At 36.8% G+C, this 25,046-nt stretch overlaps 1 protein-coding gene across 5 annotated transcripts in view; it reads right to left on the bottom strand.

The window, feature by feature from the left end:
• The window catches only part of TMEM245 (transmembrane protein 245), a 103,988-nt gene that overhangs the window by 54,849 nt on the left and 24,093 nt on the right, over nucleotides 1-25,046 (bottom strand). For all 5 annotated transcript variants that reach the window (XM_089913512.1, XM_022579110.3, XM_089913511.1 and 2 more), the window contains exons 4-8: nucleotides 24,269-24,385; nucleotides 21,294-21,518; nucleotides 19,852-20,021; nucleotides 11,719-11,823; nucleotides 140-222 (exon numbers count right to left, since the gene is read on the bottom strand). In XM_089913512.1, the coding sequence (XP_089769638.1) occupies nucleotides 140-222; nucleotides 11,719-11,823; nucleotides 19,852-20,021; nucleotides 21,294-21,518; nucleotides 24,269-24,385 (700 nt within the window). The remainder of the gene's footprint in view (nucleotides 1-139; nucleotides 223-11,718; nucleotides 11,824-19,851; nucleotides 20,022-21,293; nucleotides 21,519-24,268; nucleotides 24,386-25,046) is intronic.

Below are 25,046 nucleotides of genomic sequence, written 5' to 3' on the forward strand. Positions count from 1 at the left end.
GCAAAAATGACAACATTCATCAAAGCCTTGGCAAATTCTTTTCTCTTCCAAGGTAACTGTATCAATGATGATCATTTCATGCAAACAGACATAGAACCTTGGCCAACCATCTCTATTTTTGTCAAAACAACATTCTTACTTTGCCCACTCAGGGTGATTTGCTAGAGTTTCATTAATCAAATTGCTTGTGACTTCAATCATGTGTACACTCTCTTGATGTACCTGTATTATGGATAAGAAGAGAAAAGAATCTCAATAAAAATTAAACCCAATTTAACATTTATTTTCTACACTATTATTGGAACAATGCTTTTAGAGTCAAGTAATTATACATCTTAGTTTCAATTAACTTAGAGACCTCCACTGAACAGCCACTATCCATAATGTCCTAGGACACAAACTATGGGAAATAAATTGTGCAGAACAGCTCCCTGTCTTCAAGCTCAACGATGGGGGGAGAAATGTAAATAGACACAAATACTTCCAAATATATACAACATAAATAGATAGATATATTTAGTTCACATAAGTGTATGTGTGTATAGTGTATGTATGTGTGTGTGTGTATATATATATGCCATATCAACACTACATGGGCTTTACAATTATAAGGCAATGTGAGACATACAGGGAAATAATCAACCGAGTAAGGTTTGTGAGTAAAGTAACCCAAGTGAAAATGAATCTCAGAATTTATCCCCCTCAAAATGAGGGGGATAAAAAAGGAGAAGCCAATGTCAAGGAACATGTTCTATATGATTTTACTATTTTTAAAACTATTAAATGGAGATTGGTTCAAGATGGCAGAGTAGAAGGACGTGCACTCACTCCCTCTTGTGAGAGCACTGGAATCACAGCTAACTCTTGAACAATCATTGACAGGAAGACAATGGAACTCACCAAAAAAAATACCCCACATCCAAAGACAAAGGAGAAGCCGCAATGAGATGGTAGGAGGGGCAGAATCACAATAAAATCAAATCCCATAACCACTGGGTGGGTGACTCACAAACTGGAGAACAATTATACCACAGAAGTCCACCCACCAGAGTGAAGTTTCTTCACCCCATGTCAAGATTCCCAACCTGAGGGTCCAGCAACGGAAGGAGGAATTCCCAGAGAACGAGACTTTGAAGGCTAGCAGGATTTGATTGCAGGATTTGGAAAGGACTGGGGGAAACAGAGACTCCACTCTTGGAGGGTACACACAAAGTCGTGTGCTCATCAGGATCCAGGGGAAAGCACAGTGACCCCATAGAAGACTGAACCAGACCTATCTGCTAGTGTTGGAGGGTCTCCTGCAGAGGCAGGGGGCGGCTGTGGCTCACTAAGGGGACAAGGACACTGGTAGCAGAAGCTCTGGGAAGTACTCCTTGGTGTGAGCCCTCCCAGAGTCTGCCATTGGCCCCACCAAAGAGCCTGGTAGGCTCCAGTGCTGGGTCGCCTCAGGCCAAACAACCAACAGGGAGGGAACCCAACCCCACCCATGAGCAGACAATCAGATTAAAGTTTTACTCAGCTCTGCCTGCCAGCGCAACACCCAGCTCTACCCACCACCACTCCCTCCCATCATGAAGCTTGCACAAGCCTCTTAGATAACCTCATCCACCAGAGGGCAGACAGCAGAAGCAAGAACTACAATCCTGCAGCCTGTGGAACGAAAACCACAATCACAGTAAGATAGACAAAATGAAAAGGCAGAGGACTATGTACCAGATGAAGGAACAAGATAAAACCCCAGAAAAACAACTAAATGAAGTGGAGATAGGCAACCTTCCAGAAAAAGAACACAGAATAATGATAGTGAAGATGATTCAGGACCTTGGAAACAGACGGAGGCAAAGATCGAGAAGATGCAAGAAACGTTTAACAAGGACCTAGAAGAATTAAAGAACAAACAGAGATGAACAATACAATAACTGAAATGAAAAATACACTAGAAAGAATCAATAGCAGAATAACTGAGGCAGAAGAATGGACCTGGAAGACAGAATGGTGGAATTCACTGCCATGGAACAGAATAAAGAAAAAAGAAAGAAAACAAATGAAGACAGCCTAAGAGACCTCTGGGACAACACTAAACGCAACAACGTTCGCATTATAGGGGTCCCAGAAGGACAAGAGAGAGAGAAAGGTCCAGAGAAAATATCTGAAGAGACTATAGTTGAAAACTTCCCTAACATGGGAAAGGAAATAGCCACCCAAGTCCAGGAAGTGCAGAGAGTCCCAGGCAGGATAAACCCAAGGAGAAACACGCTGAGACACAGAGTAATCAAATTGACAAAAATTAAATACAAAGAAAAATTATTAAAAGCAACAAGGGAAAAATGACAAATAACATACAAGGGAACTCCCATATGCTTATCAGCTGATTTCTCAGCAGAAACTCTACAAGCCAGAAGGGAGTGGCACAATATACTTAGGGTGATGAAAGGGAAGAACCTACAACCAAGATTACTCTACCTAGCAAGGATCTCATTCAGATTTGACGGACAAATCAAAAGCTTTACAGACAAGCAAAAGCTAAGAGAATTCAGCACCACCAACCCAGCTTTACAACAAATGCTAAAGGAACTGCTCTTAGTGGGAAACACAAGAAAAGAAAATGACCTACAAAAACAAACCCAAAACAATTAAGAAAATGGTAATAGGAACATACATATCAATAATTACCTTAAATGTAAATGGATTAAATGCTTCAACCAAAAGACACAGGCTTGCTGAATGGATACAAAAACAAGACCCATATACATGCTGTCTACAAGAGACCCACTTCAGACCTAGGGACACATACAGACTGAAAGTGAGGGGATGGAAGAAGATATTCCATGCAAATGGAAATCAGAAGAAAGCTGGAGTAGCAATACTCATGTCAGATAAAATAGACATTAAAATAAAGAATGTTACAAGAGATAAGGAAGGAAACTGCATAATGGTCAAAGGACCAATCCAAGAAGAAGATAAAACAATTATAAATATATCTGCACCCAACATAGGAGCACCTCAGTACATAAGGCAAATGCTAACAGCTATAAAAGAGGAAATCAACAGTAACACAGTAATAGTGGGGGACTTTAACACCTCACTTACACCAATGGACAGATCATCCAAACAGAAAATTAATAAGGAAACACAAGCTTTAAATGACACAACAGATCAGACAGATTTAATTGATATTTATAGGACATGCCATCTGAAAACAGCAGATTACACTTTTTTCTCAACTGCACATGGAACATTCTCCAGGATAGATCATATCTTGGGCCACAAATCAAGCCTCGGTAAATTTAAGACAATTGAAATCATAACAAGCAACTTTTCGACCACAATGCTATGAGATTAGAAATCAATTACAGGGATAAAAACGTAAAAAACACAAACACGCGGAGGCTAAACAATACGTTACTAGATAACCAAGAGATCGCTGAAGAAATCAAAGAGGAAATCAAAACATACCTAGAAACAAATGACAATGAAAACAGGATGATCCAAAATTTATGGGATGCAGCAAAAGCAGTTCTAAGAGGGAAATTTATAGCAATACAATCATACCTCAAGAAACAAGAAAAATTTCAAATAAACAATCTAACCTTACATCTAGAAGAACTAGAGAAAGAAGAACAAACAAAACCCAAAGTTAGCAGAAGGAAAGAAATCATAAAGATCAGAGCAGAAATAAATGAAATAGAAACAAAGAAAACAATAGCAAAGATCAATAAAACTAAAAGCTAGTTCTTTGAAAACAAAATTGATAAAACTTTAGCCAGACTCATCAAGAAAAAGAGGGAGAGGACTCAAATCAATAAAATTAGAAATGAAAAAGGAGAAGTTACAATGGACACCACAGAAATAAAAAGCATCATTAAGAGACTTCTATAAGCAACTCTATGCCAATAAAATGGAAAACCTGGAAGAAATGAATAAATTCTGAGAAAGGTATAACCTTCCAAGACTGAAGTAGGAAATAACAGAAAATATGAACAGACCAATCACAAGTAATGAAATTGAAATTGTGATTAAAAATCTTCCAACAAACAAAAGCCCAGGACCAGATGGCTTCACAGGTGAATTCTATCAATTAGAGAAGAGCTAACACCCATCCTTCTCAAACTCTTCCAAAAATTGCAGAGGAAGGAACACTCCCAAACTCATTCTATGAGGCCACCATCACCCTGATACCAAAACCAGACAAAGATACTATAAAAAAAAAAAAAAAGAAAATTACAGACCACTATCACTGATGAATATAGATGCAAGAATCCTCAACAAAATACTAGCAAACAGAATCGAACAACGCATTAAAACGATCATACACCATGATCAAGTAGGATTTATCCCAGGGATGCAAGGATTCTTCAATATATGCAAGTCAATCAATGTGGTACACCATATTATCAAATTGAAGGATAAAGACCTTCAATCATCTCAATAGATGCAGAAAAAGCTTTTGACAAAATTCAATACACATTTATAATAAAAACTCACCAGAAAGTGGGCATAGAGGGAACCTACCTCAACATAACAAAGGCCATATATGACAAACCCACAGTAAACATCACTCTCAATGATGAAAAATGGAAATCATTTCCTCTAAGATCAGGAACAAGACAAGGATGTCCACTCTCACCACTATTATTTAACGTAGTTCTGGAAGTCCTAGCCACAGCAATCAGAGAAGAAAAAGAAATAAAAGGAATACAAATTGGAAGAGTAAAACTGTCACTGTTTGCAGATAACATGATACTATACAAAAAGAATCCTAAAGATGCTACCAGAAAACTACTAGAGCTAATCAATGAATTTGGTAAAGTTGCAGGATATAAAATTAATACACAGAAATCTCTTGCATTCCTATACACTAACAATGAAAGATCAGAGAGAAATTAAGGAAACAATCCAATTCACCATCACAACAAAAAGAATAAAATACCTAAGAATAAACCTACCTAAGGAAGTAAAAGACCTGTACTCAGAAAACTATAAGACACTGATGAAAGAAATCAAAGATGATACAAACAGATGGAGAGATATACCATGTTCTTGGATTAGAAGAAGCAACACTGTGAAAATGACTCTACTACCCAAAGCAATCTACAGATTCAATGCAATCCCTATCAAATTACCAATGGCATGTTTTAGAGAACTAGAACAAAAAAATCTTAAAATTTGTATGGAGACATAAATGACCCTGAATAGCCAAAGCAATCTAGAGAAAGAAACACGGAGCTGGAGGAATCAGACCCCCTGATTTCAGACTATACTCCAAAGTTACAGTAATCAAGACAATATGGTACTGGCACAAAAACAGAAATATAGATCAATGGAACAGCATAGAAAGCCCAGAGATAAACCCACACACCTACAGACAACTAATCTATGACAAAGGAGGCAAGGATATACAATGGAAAAAAGACAGTCTCTTCAACAGGTGGCACTGGGAAAACTGGACAGCTACATGTAAAAGAATGAAATTAGAACATTTCCTAACACCATACACAAAAATAAACTCAAAATGGATTAAAGACCTAAATGTAAGACTGGACACTATAAAACTCAGAGGAAAACATAGGAGAAACATGCTTTGACATAAATCACAGCAAGATCTTTTTTGACTCACCTCCTAGAGGAATGGAAATAAAAACAAAAATAAACAAATGGGACCTAATGAAACTTAAAAGCTTTTGCACAGCAAAGGAAACTATAAACAAGATGAAAAGACAACCCCGCAGAATGGGAGAAAATATTTGCAAACGAATCAATGGACAAAGGATTAATCTCCAAAATACACAAACAGCTCATGCAGCTCAATATTAAAAAAAAAAACAAAACCCAGTCAAAACAATGGGCAGAAGATCTAAATAGACATTTCTCCAAAGAAGACATACAGATGGTCAAGAGGCACTTGAAAAGCTGCTCAACATCACTAATTATTAGAGAAATGCCAATCAAAACTACAATGAGGTATCACCTCACACTGGTTAGAATGGGCATCATGAGAAAATCTACAAACAACAAATGCTGGAGAGGATGTGGAGAAAAGGGAACCCTCCTGCACTGTTGGTGGGAATGTAAATTGATACAGTCACTATGGAGAACAGTATGGAGTTTCCTTAAAAAACTAAAAATAGAACTACCATATGACCCAGCAATCCCACTACTGGGCATATACCCAGAGAAAACCATAATTCAAAAAGACACATACACCCCAATGTTCACTGCAGCACTATTTACAATAGCCAGGTCTTGGAAGCAACCTAAATGCCCACTGACAGACGAATGGATAAAGAAGATGTGGTACATATATACAATGGAATATTACTCAGTCATAAAAGGGAATGAAATTGGGTCATTTGTAGAGATGTGGATGGACCTAGGGACTGTCATACAGAGTGAAGTAAGTCAGAAAGAGAAAAACAAATATCATATATTAACACATCTATGTGGAATCTAGAAAAATGGTACAGATGAACCGGTTTGCAAGGCAGAAATAGAGACACAGATGTAGAGAAACAAACGTATGGACACCAAGTGGAGAAGGTGGCAGGGGGGGAGATGAATTGGGAGATAGGGATTCACATATATACACTAATATGTATAAAATAACTAATAAGAACCTGCTGTATAAGAAAATAAAATAAAATTGAAAAATAAATAAATGTATTGAGCACATGGTTGATCTTGGTCAGTATTCCATGTTTACTTGAAAAGAACACGATTCTGCTCTTGTCAATTAGGTCAAACTGCTTGACAATGTTTTTCAATGTTTTATATCCTTACAAATTTTATATCTACTTATTCTGTCAACTATTCCAAGAAGAGTATTAATGAATCCCCAACTATAATCATTGATTTACCTATTTTTCCTTTTAATTCTGAACATTTTGCTTCATTGTATCTTATTTTTTAAGTTTTTTTTTTTTTTTTTTTGGCTGCACCAGGTCTTAGTTGCAGCACGTGGGATCTTTTGAGGTATGCGGACTTCTTAGTTGCAGCATGCGAACTCTTAGTTACGGCATGCATGCGGGATCTAGTTCCTTGACCAGGGTTTGAACCTGGGCCCCCTGCAATGGAAGCACAAAGTCTTACCCACTGGACCACAAGGGAAGTCCCTGCTTCATGTATTTTAGAGCTCTAGTGTTAGAACACACATTTGTAATTTTTTTATCTTACTGCAGTATTAACTTATCATTATGAAAAGTCCTCATTTGTCTCCAGTAATATTTGTTTTAACTACATTGTCTGATATTAATATAATCACTCCACATCTCTTATGTTTACAGTTTGCTTCGTATATATTTTTTCATCCTTTTACTATCAATCTTTTTGGTTCTGAATTTAAAGTATACCACTTATAGATACCATTTAGTTGGAACTTGCTTTTTCGTATCCAGTCTGAAAATCTGCCTTTTGTTTAGTTGCCTCATATTTAACATACGCACTGATATGACTGGATACAGATCTGCCATTTTGCTATCTACTATCTGTCCCATCTCTACTATTCCTCTTTCATTGCCTTCTTTTGTGGTAAGCAATTATTTTTTTAGTATACTATTTTATTTCCCCTAAAATTTGCATTATTTAGTAGTTGCTGTTTATCTTAACCTTATCATACCTTTAATTTATCACAAGTTATTTCAAGTTAGTATTGACTTACTTCCAGTAAAATATCTATAGGAACTTCATACCAGTTTAGTTCCATTTCCCAGTCCTCTTCTTCATGCTACGGTTATACATACGTAACTTATCTACATATACTATAAACTCTACAATACAGTGTTATAATTTTTCTTTAAATAGGCACATGTTGTCCAAACAAACTGAAGGAGAGGGAAGAATATAACTTTTATATATACTTATATATTTACCAAGTGCTCTTCATTTCTCCCTTTGGATAGAGTTATTTCTAGAGTAATTTCTCTTCAGTCTGAGGGAACTCCTTTAGCATTTCTTATAGTGCAGGTCTCTTTATTAACAAATTCTCAGTTTCACTTTATCTAGAAACGTTTTTATCTTGCCTTTACTTTTAAAGAATAGTTTCACTGATTATAAAATCCTTAGTTGACCACTTCTTTTTTCCCCAAGACTTTGAACATGTCATTCCAATGCCTCCTCGGATTCACTGTTTATTATGAGAATTAACTCACTGTTTTGTTGTTCTCCAGTGTGTGATGTGTAATTTTTCTCTGGCTTCCTTCAAGATTCTTTCTCTCTCTGTTTGGCTTTTAGTAGCTTGACTAGTGATGTTTCTAGGTGTGATTTTTTTGTTTCTGTGTATTTATTCTACTCAAGGTTTGTCAGGCTTCTTGGATCTGTTAATGCTTTTCATGAAACTTGGGAAGTTTTTGACCATTATTTCTTCAAGTATTTTTCAACTTTTTTTTTCTTCTCACTTTCTCAGACTCCAATTACATGTCTGTTAGGTTCTAACAGAAACGTTGATATTGTCCCACAGATCTCTGAGGCTCCAATATTTTTTAAATTTTTGTTCTTCAGATTGCATGCTTCTACTGATCTTTCTTCAAATTCACTAGTTTCCTTTTTCTGGATTGCAAATCTGCTGTTGAGCTTATCTAGTGATTTTTCATTTGTTATTGTGCTTTTCAGTTTCAGTTCAGTCTAGGATTTCTATTTGGTTCTGTTTTATAGTCTCCATTTCTCTGTTGAGTCTGCATTTGCTTACTCATTATTAGCATACTTTCCTTTAATTCTTTCAACATATTTACAATAGCAGCTTTGAATTCTTTGTCTGCTAAATCCAACATGTGGACCACTTAAGTGTCTAATTCTTTGGGTTTTTTTCCCCTTGAGTCACATTTTTCTGTTTCTTTGTATGTCTAGTAATTTTTGGTTAAAAATTGGATGTAAAAAAATGAGTTGTAGGGACTTCCCTGGTGGTGCAGTGGTTAAGACTCCGTGGTCCCAATGCAGGGGACCCAGGTTCAATCCCTGGTCAGGGAACTAGATCTCACATGCATGCCACAACTAAGAGTTCACATGCCACAACTAAGGAGCCCACTGGCTACAACGAAGGAGTTCACCTGCCGCAACTAAGGAGCCCACATGCCACAACTAAGAAGCGCGCCTGCTGCAACTAAGACATGGTGCAGTCAAATAAATAAATGAAACACATTTTTTAAAAAATGTGTTGTAGCAACTCTGGATTCTGTTCTTTACCTCTGAAAGCTGTTATTTTGTTTCAGTAAGCAAATAACTTATCTGTAATCAAACTGCAAAGTCTGTCTTCCCTGTCATTAATGTCTCTGCTCAATGTCTTTTATTTTTTGAAAAGCCTAAGGGTTTCCCCTAGATCTGAATAGCTTAACAGACAGCAAATAATTTTGGCAGAAGTTATGCTCAGACACTTCACACTAGGGAGCTTCATCCTCTGCAGCCTGAGATGTGTGAGAGTTGAGAAATACAATCAAAGGCACAACAAATTTGCAAATCTCCCAGGTTTTCAATACTCACAGGACTCCTTGAGGTCTCATATATACCAGTCTAGAATGTGTGATTTATTAATCTCAGCCCTTCTATGGCTCTCTTGCTTCCAGAATCTCCCCCTTTAATTCACAGCTTCTCTGTTGCCAGCCCCAAACCAAATCCACCACCTCCCATAAGAAAAACTGCAGGTTTTTGCTGCTCACGCCAGGCAGATGAGGATAGGGAACTCCAAGCAAGAAAGCCACAAACTACGTGTTTTTACCAGATGTGGTAGCAGTTTTTCATGAGCAAATACTCCTCAAATTATTGCCTAACTGGTCATTTTCCAATTCCCTGATATGGTGTTTATAGTCATTTTTATACCATTTTATTCTTGCTTTAGGTAGAAAGGAATTACCTGACATCCTCACCCTGCTATTACCCCAAGATGTATCAGGAAAATGGAGGCAAAAAGGATTTTCTGACAGACTGGATGTGGATATAAGAGAAAAAAAGTAGTCAAGAATGACCCTGAGGCTTTTCACCTGAGCAAACAGAATGAAGCTGTCACTTACCAAAATGGGAAGACTGTGAGAGAACAGACAAGCAAGGGAGGTCTGGAATTCAGTTTTGACATGTTACATCTGAGATGTCTATTAGACATTCAAATGGATACTGTCGTGGTGTTTTAGAGAACTATCCTTTTATTGGTTGGGAGAATGAACAAGATAACCAGTAAATTTCCTTCAAAAGCTCAGTTTGCATGAGTCCTAGACCACAATGAAGTGGTTCAGTAATACTTGTTATGAAAGTTCAGGGAAGCAAAAGCTCACTGAAGCATGGGATGAACAAAGAAAAAGAACTTGAAAGATGAACAATTGAGATGGGCAGGCAAGAAGACCCTACTCAAAGGGATGAAGAAGGGAGAGTGGAACAGAAGAAGAGAGAGGAAAAAGAGAAAAAAGGAAAACGGAAGACCATACTGGTGAAAGATTTCTCTAAGAACTAGGAACTCGTGCAGTGGCAGGTTTAGGTGAAATATGACAAAAACAAAGAAGGGTCTCTAAACAAGGCTGTAGAGTCTAAATAAGTGACTATACATGATTAAAATCCAAAGAACAGATAAAAACTGCATTGAAACTGAAACAGGTACAGAGAGAGCAGGTTGATAAGATCAGGGAATACTGAAGCTAAGAATGACTGAGAAATAGGACTTGCAAGTAGAAAGTCTAATAGCAGGAAACAGTGTAATCCTTTAGTAAATTGCTGCGTATTAGATTATCTACTGATAACAGGTACTACCATATCTCTACAGCACTACAGGAAAATTTTTCATATCCATGATTTCATGTAAGGTTCACAATTCCTGGAAAACATATAAAAATCTGGGATGCAGAGTTGAGTAGAGTTAATATAAAGATTTAAATAGATTATAAAAGTTTTTTAAATAGTCCATAAGATACATCACTACAGAGAAAATTTTAGCTGCACTTTGGAGAATGATTTTCTTTGATGAAAGAGGGGTGATATGGACTAAATTTTTGTATCCTCCCGAAATTCATATATGTTGAAATTCTAACAAGCAATGTGAGGTAGGGCCTTTGGGAAGTAATTAGGTCATGAGGGTGGAGCTCTCATGATGGGATTAGTGCCCTTATAAGGAGAGACACATGTTCTTTCTCCCCACCATGTGAGGACACAAGGAGAAAACAGCCATGTATAAACCAGGAAGAGGACCGTTACCAAGAACTTGACCATGCTGGCACCTTCATTTGGGACTTCCAGCCTCCAGAACTGTGAGAAATGTCAGTTGTTTAAGGCACTCAGTCTATGGTTTTCTGTTACAGCAATGCAAACTAAGAAGGGGGAGAGGAAATGCAAGCTGGAAGGATCTGGAAAGCGAGAAATATCCTAATGGTAAATCAGCAGAAAAACCAATGAGACATGAAGGAAAGGAATTGAATTCTGATCTAGGAAACAGGATCTACACTAGAAGTCATGAGATCAGATCGTAGTTCTCCTACTGACAGAAGAAGCCACTTTTTCCTCAGTATCTTAATTTTTCATCTGCATTTACCTCAGAGGATTTTTATGAAATAAATAAAAATGCACATTAAAAAATATATTAGGCAAATTCATAGCAAAACTAGTAATACAAAAATCATAAATACTTTAACTGTTATACATACTTATAAGCAAAGTAATATTTCCCATGCCTGCATCTGCTAGCTTCTTACCTACATGACAAATTCTAACAATTAAGAGTTTATTAATGATAACAGTATTGTTGTACTCTACCTTTGCAGTCAGGAGTAGGGCTAAAAGAAGGGTTCCTATCACTAACAGAAATATGATGAAAATGCTAATTATTTTGTCTAACATCTTCTCCAGCCAGATGATCATCTGCACAGAAACGAAAAAGAGAATTAGTTCTCTTTCATGCACAACTTAATAAAAACACATATGCATTCAAACATCATGAAGACAAGATATTCAGCATTGCAAAGCAAACTATGGCATAATGATTAAAGCAGGGAACGCTTTAAACCACTTTAGAAAGTTAAGTAACCATATTAATTACCATTGTTGTTTACAGAAAGAGTTTATTATTGTCATATCTAAGAAAAGGCAGTCAGTTTGAATATAAACTGGATCTATGCTTGGATTCTCATACTGTGGTATATTTACCTTTCAAATTATAATTTACAATCTGATAAAAATTCTAAACAAAATAATGACAATCCATTAGTGACCTCAAATCTCATGAAATTTTACTGTCAATTAGCAAATATAGATGACTTTAGAAAAAGTATGACTCTTACAGTACAGGTATGTCCTGAATTATACAGATAAAATAGGAGCAAATTAAAATGGGAATTACATTCAAACTATTTTTTCCCTTTAATGTCACTAGGGTTATAAAAGCAGTAAGAATAAAATCTAATGTTAAGGTAATAATAAATACTAATTTCAGAATAATAGTTACCCTGGGGGCAAAACGGTTGGGAAGTGGATGCACAAGCAGGGAGGGGTACACAATAGGCTTCAACTGTATAGGTAATATTGTGTCATGCTGGAAGATAGGCATGTGGGTGCTCTTCTTATTTCTTTATATTTGAAATATTTCATCATAAAATACTTTTAAAAATCTGATATTCCACTTGACATTTCTATTCTTTTTAAAACATAAGCTTTATGACAAATTGTAATTGACTGTAAATAAAGAATAATCATTAAAGTAATGGTTATTCCTTAATCAATAATTAAAATTATGCTTTCCCTAAATGCTACTTGACGTTCTATTTTGAGTATAACTCCTCTCATCTTTCACAATCACAAATAATCCTACGTTAATAAAAATTTTTGTTTTGAGATTATATAATTCTGATAGATTTCTAGAATTCCTGCCATGCCAAGCTATCATTTAACATTTCAAAAATACAATCAGACTGACGACTGAAATACCACATTGCACCCCTCAGCTCCAACATGAGCACTGCTGAATAAGTTACTCTTAATTTAAATATGAATTATGTTCTCCAAACAGTGAGTTAAACATCCAAGAGCAAAAAAATGGTGGTTAAAACAACATGCCTTCTAAAACATTTATTTTCCACTCAGTGATTGTAAGCTTGCATCTCCTTATCTTTCATGAAGTACACTGTCATTAAGAGATCAATGCTACAGTGAACTCAAAGATAAAAAGTGCATCTTTTATCTTGGCAATTACAGCTTCAAACGGAAGAGTTAATTTTCAGTGCATGCTACCAAAGCATCAAAGACAATGCAGAGATTAAAAAAAGTAATAACAGGTTTCTAAGATATGGAAGGTCAGAGGTCATATTTTGAATGTAAGTTCTAAAACCAATGAAACTGAAAAGTTTCACAATCAGAAACTAACTCTACATCTAGTTCTTGATACAGTTTCCTGAGGAAAGAGCTAGTGTTGTATTACTCTTCTTTTTATCTCCAAAACCTAACAGTGCATGGCATGTGGTAAAAGCTCAGTTAATACATATTTGACTAGGCAAGATAAATAAAATAATTTCAGAATTAAGACCGGATTTGTATTCACAAGTTATGATTTCTGAAAATAACTTAGGAGCCTCAATTTTTTTTAGAAAAGTCATATCCTGAAATATGTTAACATAAAAGATATTTTATTTGGAAAGTATGAATATCTAAATTTATGTCTGGGTATTTTTAACATATAAAACGTGGAATATTCACAAACACGTTATGTATAACAACATTACAAAAGTCAAATTTTGTTTTTAAGCCAGGGTAGAATTTTCCTATCACAAGCCTATACCTAAGGCTTGGAATAAGAGGCACCTAAATAAAGATTTATTTTCAAGAGATAATACTGACGGTTAGATGTTTCATTTAAAATTTAAAATACAGGCAGACCTTGTTTTATTTTCCTCATTTCCAATTTACTGTGCTTCGCAGATAATGTGTGTTTTTTTTTTTTTACAAAGTGAAGGTTTGAGGCAACCCTACATCGAGCAAGTCTATTGGCACCATTTTTTCCAAAAGCATTTGCTTATTTTGTGTCTCTGTATCACATTTTGGTAATTCACCCAATATTTCAAACTTTAATTATGGTATTTGCCACGGTGATTTGTGATCAATGATGTTTGATGTTACTACTACAACTCACTGAAGGCTTAGATGATAGCATTTTTTAGCAATAAAGTATTTTTAATTAAAGTTTGCAGTTTTTTAGACATAATGCTACTACATACTTAATAGACTACAGTATAGTGTAAACAAATTTTATATGCACTGGCAACCCAAAGAAAATCATGTGACTTGCTTTATTTGCAATATTCGCTTTACTGGGGTAGTCTGGAATGTAACCCGCAATATCTCTGAGGTGTGCCTGTAAATCAAGTCATTTAAGATGTTCAATACATAAGCAAAAAAGTTGGGGCGGGGGGGGGGGTCTATTCACATTACAGCCAGCTAAGATATAAGGTGAGAAAACACGAAAAAGAAGACAGCAAAAGCGAAAGAGAGCACAAAGAGTGGGAAAGAGAGACAGGAAAGCCTTAAAAATGTGAAGAACTAAGGCCCAATTGAGAGGAAACAAAATGGATAGAAAACTTATGGAGGAAAACAACCCCCTGAAAGAGTGAATGGAACAAGACTCATAAGGAAACAGCAACTGATAGACACAGAAAGAGAAACATGGTCAGAGGAAGCAAGGGGGAAGGGGAAGAGGAAGGAGGAGAGAATTCGTAAAGAAATGCCAGTGGCGCTGTCCCATGAGGCTCATCCTGTTCTGTGGTCCGCTTTGGGCAAAGGGAATCACACCACCTGTCAAACCCTGCCCTGCTCGTGGAAATTGCACAGTCGTCTAGTAACTTTCCCAGCCTTCCACACCAAGAGAAATTATTTCAGATTTTAAACTTTATTTTCTAAAAGTGGAAGGGGAGTAATTTTAAAACAACATTCTTAATGTTTCAAGTATAAATGAAGGGCAAGCATTTTTTTTTTTTAATGTAGCAATGTCAGTAAATTTATAGTTATACCAAAAGACACTCTGAAACTGACTGGCCCTATTTATCAAACAATGAAGGAAGTGTCATTCCACTACTGAGTTTTCTATTTCGTTATTCTGGACCTGGAGGTTTTTATTTTGCTTTGTTTTTTTTTTAACCAAATTCTAGTAGTCTTAGTACAAATAATAAATACTAAGAAATAAAACAAGTCTTAGGAAACAGTTACATTTCAATTAATCATAGATGTGTCTCTCACCCTCACTTCTCTTGAATTACTCTCTAATTCACTCCACTTGAACTTGGAATACCAATACCCAATGCTGCAAATTTTCTGACCCTGGATGAAATGTAACAAAACAGACCTCAACTTATTTACATGCTTTCCTCAGAACTTAAACCAGTTACTCCTACTCTACACCAATGCTTTACCTACACTACATGGAATCACCAGAGAAAAGGAAAAAGTTACCTGATCTCTTAGGAATCTTTTAAAACTAACTCACAACTAGTCAGCTATGAACTAGGTAACCTAACTCATTTAGTCACCAAAGGTTAAATCAGATTGAACCTAATGACTTTATTTTTTTTCTAAAGTCTTTATTGAATTTGTTACAATATTCCTTCTGGTTTATCTTTTGGTTTTTTGGCCATGAGGCATGTGGGATCTTAGCTTCACAACCAGGGATCGAACCCACACCCCCTGCATTGAAAGGCAAAGTCTCAACCATTGGACCGCCAGGGAAGTCCCTGAACCTAATGACTTTAAATCGCCTTTCTCTCATCTCTAGAGGACAATTTCATTTCATATACACAAACTGGGGAAATACATAAAATCACCTACTTTAATCAAAGTAAGAAAATGTAACTTATATTTGCAGCACTATCATTTGCCAAGGATTGAACTCATTTACTCATACCAGTTTTTTAGAGAGTGGAGGTATACATAGCCATTTGTGTATGTGTGTTTGTGTGTGTGTAGTGGTGGTGGTATGTGTCTGTATTTATTTATTTCACACACTGCTTATTTTCAATCCAACGTTTAAAAGCATAAGCATTGTCAAGAGTCTCCCCTTTCTTGTTTCAACAGAAAGAATGAAACCCTAATCTTTACACCCAAGAGTCACATTTTGATCTATTTCCAAGAGGTACCACATCTTTCTTAAGGCCTGCTATATTTTCACTGACGATTTTTAAGGTCTTATTGTGTTTAAAGACAATACACATGAATGATGTCATCTTTTGCTATCTGCCCTAGGGATCTGATGATATTAAGTCAGAACTACTGTATGTGGACAATATAACAGAGATACAGCACTCCTAATATATCTGCATTAGCCTTTATTGAAGTTATTGAAAATTCCATGCTGATCATGTGAGTCACTGACCACAGATACCTCACACTTTGGGAAATACATAAAATTAGATATCATAGGCCATGACTACAATCCTTTTTAAGATAAAAATAAAATTCTGGAATACTAGTTATTAAAAAGGACAACATATAACATTACCAGCCAAGAGAATCAGACAAATATTTCACAAATTTATATTTTTTAAAAATTACTGTGTTATTTATAGAAAAAGTAGCCATAACGAGTTTTCTTTCCTTTTTAGTAACTTCTGCCTAATGTGCTCTCACACAACAAAGGAGATTAGAGTATCAGACTGGGTCACATTATAGAGCTAAAAAGGAATGGAAATCACAGTGAACAAAAGGACTACAAGACAGAACTTACACACACTTGGGCAAGGAGATATCATCCACATCCTAAATAAATAGCTTTGAGTTTTTAGCAAATTGTACTGTGACGATATTAATGCTTCATGACCTTCCATAGCTTATAATTAGAACTTTAAAAACAAAAACTTAGTTTGACATGTGGACAGAAACAGGGTGAGAATGGAGATTTGGGGGGAAGTTACAGAATTCAATAGTAAAAACCAAAATCCAGGTGTTTGTTTACCTTCTTATTTAGCCAGTGCCAGAGCTTGAGGATGGGGGGGGTACGGTGAGAGAGAGAAGATAACAACAGGGGCATATCATTAGAGAATACAGTAATAACATGAAAAGGAAAGAAAAGAAAATCATTGAGAGCATGAGGAGGAAATTATCTCAGACAAAGGAAAAACTGGAAAAAAAAAATTGTAATGCATTAACAAAGTTTTTAAATCAAGTGAATGTAGCAGTCCTTTAAGATACACGATTGAAATGATGATAACCACAAGCTTTGTTGGCAATTCAATAATTAAAAATACATAAAAATAACTTGAATGCTTATAGGCTTGAACTTTCACACCAAATTCCAAAGATCAAAGTGATAATTAAGATTTTTCACATATCATGCACCAAAAGGGTTTTCAGTCCCTGTATAAACTAATTTATGTTCATAAACTACATTTTCATTGAACTTTGTAGTTATAGCTTTATAATACTACTTATTTCACATTTCCTAGAGTAAAATATTTCAGTGCTCATTTGGAACAGTGAACACCTGGCGAAAAAGCAGACATATCTAAGATTCTGATTAGATTTGGTGCATTTCCTTCCATTTCCAATTTTTTAGGCACACATTTTTCTACCATATATAATATCCTTTTTTTCACATCAACATTATGTCACCTACACCTCACAATATTTAGCACTATAATAACTCATGCTGATTAGTGGATACATAATCTAAAAATCAGTAAACATAAGATTTAAGGCATTATAAGTGACATAAAAAGCATAAAAACTAAGACGCATAATTTCATCAGAGTAACTAAACGCTCCTTGCAGAGCTTTCCCTAAAGTACGCCCAATACATGTTTAGACACATACTTAAAACAATCTCCTGTATGTGGATCATTTCAAAAACACTGGTCCAATCAATTGCAATTAAACAGAAAAATAGATTTATTCCCCAAAGCAGGAGCCCACATATATTATTATACTACACAGAACATAATTTTGACATCAATTATAATTAAATATTCAGTTTGAGAGAGCCATTTATTCTGGTATGTATTACATATAACAGAAAATGCTAGTTTTATTCATTTTACTGTCTCTCTTCCTTAAGAAGGACAGATTGACATATAAATCAGAATAAAAATGAAAAATTTTTACAAGGCTACTCCATAATAAATACTTTTCGACACCCCTGGAACTTCAACTGACACAACTGTAGAGTTTTCCTAAATGAAGGGCTCCAAATACAAGTACATGGGAACACTGAGAAGGGGATTCAGTTTCTATCCCATCCGATAGTACTAAGACAAAGAAATTAATTGAAGTTAGAGTTACCCTCTTTAAACAGTTTGAAGTGATAAGTCTGCTCTAATAAGATAAAGCTTCACCTTAATCAGGGAGATGTGATAAATACGTTGAAATTTGTGAGAAGTTTTAGATTCTTTCTTATTTAAAAAATTGAAAAAAATTAATAAGAACACAATAGGCAAGTTACAAAAGAAAAATATAAACAGCCAATAAGCAAATAAAAGGATGGTCAACCTAATTTTTATCTTTAAAATTTTCAAATTAAAACAACACTGAGATACTTCTCTTTACAAAACTAAAATGGACTTTTTGTTACACCATAACATCCAGTGTTGGCAAGAGCTCAAGGAAATGGGCATTCTCACATGTTGCAGTGGTGGGAATTGAAACTGGCAAACTTTCTGGAAGACCATCAGGCAATATGTAAGAAAATGTATCCCCTGCATCTCCTTTGACTTCCTCCCCCCTCACATGAGCTCCAGTTACTGTTCTCATCTATACCTACATTTGTTTCAACTAACAGTGTTTCTCAACTGTAAGTCATGGATGGACCTGTTAAAGGAAGCAGTCACTAGCCCTGTGATGACATCCAGGTTGCACAGCATGGCACATAAAAAGGCCTTCGTGATCCAGTCTCACCTGACCCTCCAGCCTTGCCTCCCACTAATTACCATTTCACACATCCCAGCCATTGCCATTTTCCTGGTGTTCGCTAAGAACTCATGCTATGCGAGTCTCTGTGCCCTTGCACTGCTCCATCCACCTGCTCTTCTTGTCATGTCTACCTAATAAACTCCTGCTTGTGCTTCAAAATTTGCTCTGTCATCACCTCTGCTGCAAAACCTCCCCTCTCCCACCGCTCTCCGACAGTGAGTCATTTCTTGCTCAGTACTACCACTGTATCCTGTACACACTTCTCCTCCCCAAATTAAAACAACAGCTTAACACTTATATAGAGCTTACTGTGTACCAGATGCTGATCTAAGAATTGTACATATATTAACTCATTTAACACTCACAACCATTCTATGAGGTATACCAGCTATTATACTCATTGTATTGGTAAGAAAACCAAGGCACAGAAAGTTTAAGAAACTCATCCAAGGTCACATAGCTAATAAGTAGAACAGGGATCTGAATCCAGAGTTTGAATTCAGAGCCTATGCTCTTAACCACTAAGCCTCTGAATCTAAATCGGCCTCTAAATTTTAAGGGGTTGCTATCTCCCCACCAAACACAGCTTCTGTACCTAGTTTTCCAGGATTCATCTGATTTTCCCTAAGACTTAGCATAATATCTGACACATGAGAATTTTCCCAAAAATATTCACTGAACTGAACCACCACCTGGCTATATAATTTTAGGCAAGTCACTTAACCCCTCTAGATTTCAATTTGGTCCTTATAAAATGAGAGAGTTGAACTAGGTGCTCCTTGTCTCCCATTTTTAAGATGTAAAAATACTAACACAGTACTTACTGAAACTAAATCTATCCCATCCTTATATAAACCATAATTCTAAACTTTAAATTTCATCATAGAATTAGACATTAAATGTGCTATCCACAAATAAAACATAAATACCAATATACCATAAAATGGAATATTTTAGAAAATGAAATACATAAACCCCATTAAAATAGCTCAAGTTCTTAAAATACAATACCTTGCTATCAACTTTCAACAAGAATTTTCCAATCCCGATAATTGGCCATGGTGCCAGGGCTTCCTGCCGCTCCTTCAGGAAGTGCTCTATAACCTGCCACCACACCAAGCAGCGCTTCTCCAGGAAGTTCACAACACCAAAGTGAATAACGAGCTTTTTGAGTATCCATACTATAAGGAAGATGAGAAATACACACATAAAAAAGATAGAGATTACAAAGTTTTAACATGAATAGGTTCCTCAATTTCATATAGCTTCCTAAAACAGTAAAGCTAGGGCTAAAACACTGGGTTTTTTTAAAAAAAGGAGAAGGGAGAGAAGAAAGTTCAAAATATTCCAAATTCATGTAACTGGGGCAATTTTCACACAATCCCCACCCACCTATATTCCTCCTTCTCTGTGAAGTCTTAATCCTTGAAGGGGTCAGGGATTCACAGCCTATATAAACATAAGATACCCTGATCATGAAGATTTCAGTGACTACAATCTTGGCCCCTCACGCCTTACCCTTCCACGGTAAAGAATACTAACCCCTGACATGTCCTAATCTCTTTGGCTATTATAGCTGCTCTTGCCAAATTTTGTTCTTTTCCTTAGATGTTTCATGTTTAGTGACCAGAGGAGTATAAGGTATTCCACATGCATCATGATTATACCACTGCAGGGCAACATGTTCATTTGTTTCTATTTCTCTACTCGATGCTGCTCTGTACATCTGAATCTCTTACTGGGGTTCGGTAGAGAAGCAGGGTGAGTATGAGCAGGGCTGTCACAAACAGCTGTGTACTATGTAACTTCAGTGGGAACCACACAGACTACAATGTGAAAGTACCCCTCTGCAGGTGGGCAGTGTGGTGGCCCTTCAAACAGAGGTTAAGCCTTCTGTTAAAGGCCAACTAAGAAGGTGGAGGGACTAGAAAGAAGTGCTATTCATCTGTGAGGGTTGCCTTGAAGTTTGGACCCTAGATAATGGATCCCAACCACTATAATTTCCCTAACTCAAGGGAGTTTTGTGTCATTAGTCCTGGCCTTATAATCTAACAGTTCACAGTTTACTATTTTGAACCATAGGTTAGTGTTACATGCCAATTCAACAATTCCTTCATCAGCATTTTTAAATCTCTGGAGAGGTCCTAGGAAAGCTCCTAGGGTCTCAAGAATAAGACCAGGGTAATTAGAGTTGTAAAAACTTTTAAGGGGCCACCTTGTTCACAGCCTGCTCTCCCTTTTTATTTAAAAAGACGGTAATCCCGTGAGCCATGGCCGCTGAGCCTGCGCGTCCGGAGCCTGTGCTCCGCAACGGGAGAGGCCACGACAGTGAGAGGCCCGCGTACCACAAAAAAAAAAAAAAAAAAGACAGTAAAGTTATCTCAAACATAAAAATCCAAAAGTTAAAGAAAAAAGTCTTCCAAGGCAAGACAAGATCATAATTAACCAATTACCTGCAATAGGCACTGGCAGCAACTGTACAATCCACAGGTTCAACCAGATCTGGACTCCAACAATGGCCCAAAGGAGAGACACAAAGTAGATATCGCTAGTCTTCTTCTTTCTAAGAAATGTTCCAACTTCAGGCCTTTGTCTGCCCAAGGTGGGTGAAGGGGAGGAGGGTGAAGAAGATGAGGACAGTGTTGGAGGGGGTTCTCCTCTGTCCATGGTTTCTGTCCCTGAAGAGGGAGAGAAAAAAAAAAATCCCCCACATATTAAAAATAAATTATTTATTTATAGTTATAAATAATAACATTAATAAACAGTAATACAGAGCAATTGCTAGGCTATCCTAGTTTAAGCTTTCAAAATGTATTCTGACAGTATGATCACATTGGGTTAAAAAAGAAAAAAAGACTTGGATGTATGCTTGCATATGCAATGAAAAAGGTGTGGAGAATTAATGCTGTGTTTACATCTAAGGAAATTAAGTTTTTGGGGGAGTAGGGTTGAGTATGAGAAATGTTTTACTTTTTACTTCATATACTTAACATTGTTCAAGGTTTTTTTTGTTGTTGTTGTTTTTTTGCGGTACGCAGGCCTCTCACTGTTGTGGCCTCTCCTGTTGCGGAGCACAGGCTCTGGACGCGCAGGCTCAGCGGCCATGGCTCATGGGCCCAGCCGCGCCGCGGCATGTGGGATCTTCCCGGACCGGGGCACGAACCCGTGTGCCCTGCATCGGCAGGCGGACTCTCAACCAGTGCGCCACAAGGGAAGCCTTGTTCAAGTTTTTTTATGACATATATATCATTTATATTTTTATGTATATCATTTAGACAAAAAAACTGAAGAAAAACACATGACAAAGTAACTGAGAATTATAATTAGCCCATCAAAATTACCCAAACCATATAAAGCAACAAATATTAACATACAGAATTCTTTATTTAAAAATTCCTCCTGGGCTTCCCTGGTGGCACAGTGGTTGGGGGTCCGCCTGCCAATGCAGGGGACGCGGGTTCCTGCCCCGGTCCAGAAGGATCCCACATGCCGCGAAGCGGCTGGGCCCGTGGGCCATGGCCGCGGAGCCTGTGCGTCCAGAGCCTATGCTCAGCAGCGGGAGAGGCCACGGCAGTGAAAAGTCCGCGCACCGCAAAAAAACAAACAAAAAAATTCCTCCTCTTTTAACTTTACAGTAGATGTATTTATATATATTTCTGAAACAATATGGCTTTTCAGCGTCATTTTACCTAAATGGATCCAACTGCTCTTACAAGAACCAGCCAGGGATTTGCAGCATATCTTTCTCTTAAAATAAGATATGAAAAATGACAGACTGCTGGGGATGAGGAATTTTCAAATACAGGATATCACTCAATTATTTCACGAGGCACTGTTTTCTAACAACGTGACTACTATTACATTTCACTATTACTCAGAATATACCATGATGATGGAAATGCATAAGATCCTAAAACCTGCATTTTGCCTTCCATAAAAAAAGTTAATGATAAAAGTATACCATATTTCTTAAAGTCTAGGTAAAAAAAAACCATGAATACTCCTAATCTCAACGCCCTATTTGCCCCATTGTCTTTACATATTTTACATAGTTGTATCATGTTCCACTTATGACCTTTCCCACTTTCTCCCTTCAGTTGAATGTCAGCTCCAGGAGAGCTAAGACCTTGTCTATCTTGCGCTCCCCTCCACTGATTTCCTAGCACACACAATAGTAACTGACATATGGAACGTACTCACTAAATATTTGTTCTAACAATGCCTTCCCTGTTATTTCATAATTTTCATAAGTAACCAAACAGTAACCTTCTGAACGTTACGTCATAATTTCCTTAGTGTTTCTTTTTAATGTTAAATGATTAGTTGTGAGTACATTTTTACTACTGATATAACTAGCACCATGGTAAGTCAGCCCACCTCACCAGAACAAACATTCTACCCTGAGGTTTGGGGCTAAAGTGCAAGCTAGTTATAATATGCTTCTGTTTGACCCTACTCTCTGAATACCTTCCTAATTTGGAAACTTCACGTTGGTGGATGTGGCAGATATTTAGAAGAGCAGTAAGTCCATAACTAAAACATCATCCCCTTTCCACGCTGAAAACATGATTCGATGTGCAAGAAAAATAACATTTTCCTACTACCCCAAATGCCTTTTTCTTAGCCGATCCCTTCTTTTAAGACTTCTCTGAAGTCCATTCTTCAAAAATAGCTCATGAAAAACATTCCTTAGCTCCCAAACCTCTGGCACTAATGGACCTCTTGGCACAGACAGGGAAGGCCTTTTACATTCCTGAATCCTGTGCAAGTACAGTGTGACTTTAAATCTGGTATAAACCTATCAGCTGGATCTTATAGGAGCTTTGCATGCAGAACAACCAGAGGGCTCTGTTTTAAGGGAAACAGTCAATATACTAACAGCATGAGGCATGCAAAGCAAACTTTGAGAATAAAAGCAAGAAATGCCAGAGAAATGAATGACTGGAAGACGGAAAATAAAGAACAAAAGAAAGAGATGGAGAAAGGCAACAACAACAACAAAAGCAACATAAAGAGTCAGAGCAAAGTAGAACAATGGAGAAGAACTGACAGTTGCAGAAGAAATGGAAAATAAAAGGACTAAGTAAGAGAAAATATGGACAAGGGTAAATAGGACACTAAGAAAAGAAAAATAACATGAAAGTGAGAGAGAATAACAAAAGAAAAATAAGAAAAGCACTTTTAAAAAAAAGGAAAGAATGAAGAATCAAGATAAGAAACCTGAGAAGATAAATAATTAAATGTGTGAAAAAAGTGATATATGAGAACAAAGATGAGAAGGAAAAAAGTGTAAAAATAGGAACCAGAGAGACGAATGAAGGACCAGCAAGTAGCATTTTGTGGTGCTAGTGTCTTTCTTAATTTTATATTCTAAATATATTTCATTTTCCGGAATATTCTGAAGGCACTCCTTCATAACGTCAGTCACCTGCAGGCTGGGTAGAGGGCTGGTCCTCAGTGCTCGATTCATACCCTGTGATGGAGATGGCCAAGGTTGCTAGAGTAGAAGCTGCCATGGAGATAACTTGCCCTGGTAACTCTGCTCCTGTAAAACAAGCATGCATTTTTTTAAACTTTTTAAAGGCAATGGACAAAATGGGAAATAACCTGCAAACTGAAACATACTCCTAAGTTTTCAACAGCAATAAAACAAAAGGGTTATTACTGACCCACCAGACCAGTGGTTCTTCGCCAAGGGAGAATGCTTCAGAATCAACAGGCTACTGTACAGCACAGGGATCTCTACTCAATACTCTGTAATGACCTATATGGGAAAAGAATCTAAAGAAGAGTGGATGTATGTATAACTCGTTCACTTTGCTGTACACCTGAAACTAATGCAACACTGTAAATCAACTATACTCCAATAAAGAGAAAAAAGAAAAGCAACAGGAAAGTCTGCTAAAAATGCAGGTTCCTGGACTCTCTGTGTATCTCTCTCATTTGGGAACCTGATGCTGGTGCACGTGGCAGATAGTAGATCTATAAACGTGGAGTGCCACGCTTATATTTTTTTTGCTTCACAGGTTAATTTTACTGCACATCTCTGTTGAAATACACTGCCACACCAAGTCTGTGAGCTTCTTGAATGCAGACTTACTTTCCTTTGTATTACTAGCTCCTAGCACAGCATGGAACAGCCCATACTTGCTCTCAATGACAACATTCCATGAGTGAATATGCAAATGTATGGGTATCATGCAAAA

The sequence above is a fragment of the Delphinapterus leucas genome, chromosome 6 (genome assembly GCF_059928025.1).
Source record: "Delphinapterus leucas isolate spDelLeu-1000000601 "Yukka" chromosome 6, BTC_Dleu_Yukka2, whole genome shotgun sequence".
In the NCBI taxonomy this organism is placed as follows: Eukaryota; Metazoa; Chordata; class Mammalia; order Artiodactyla; family Monodontidae; genus Delphinapterus; species Delphinapterus leucas.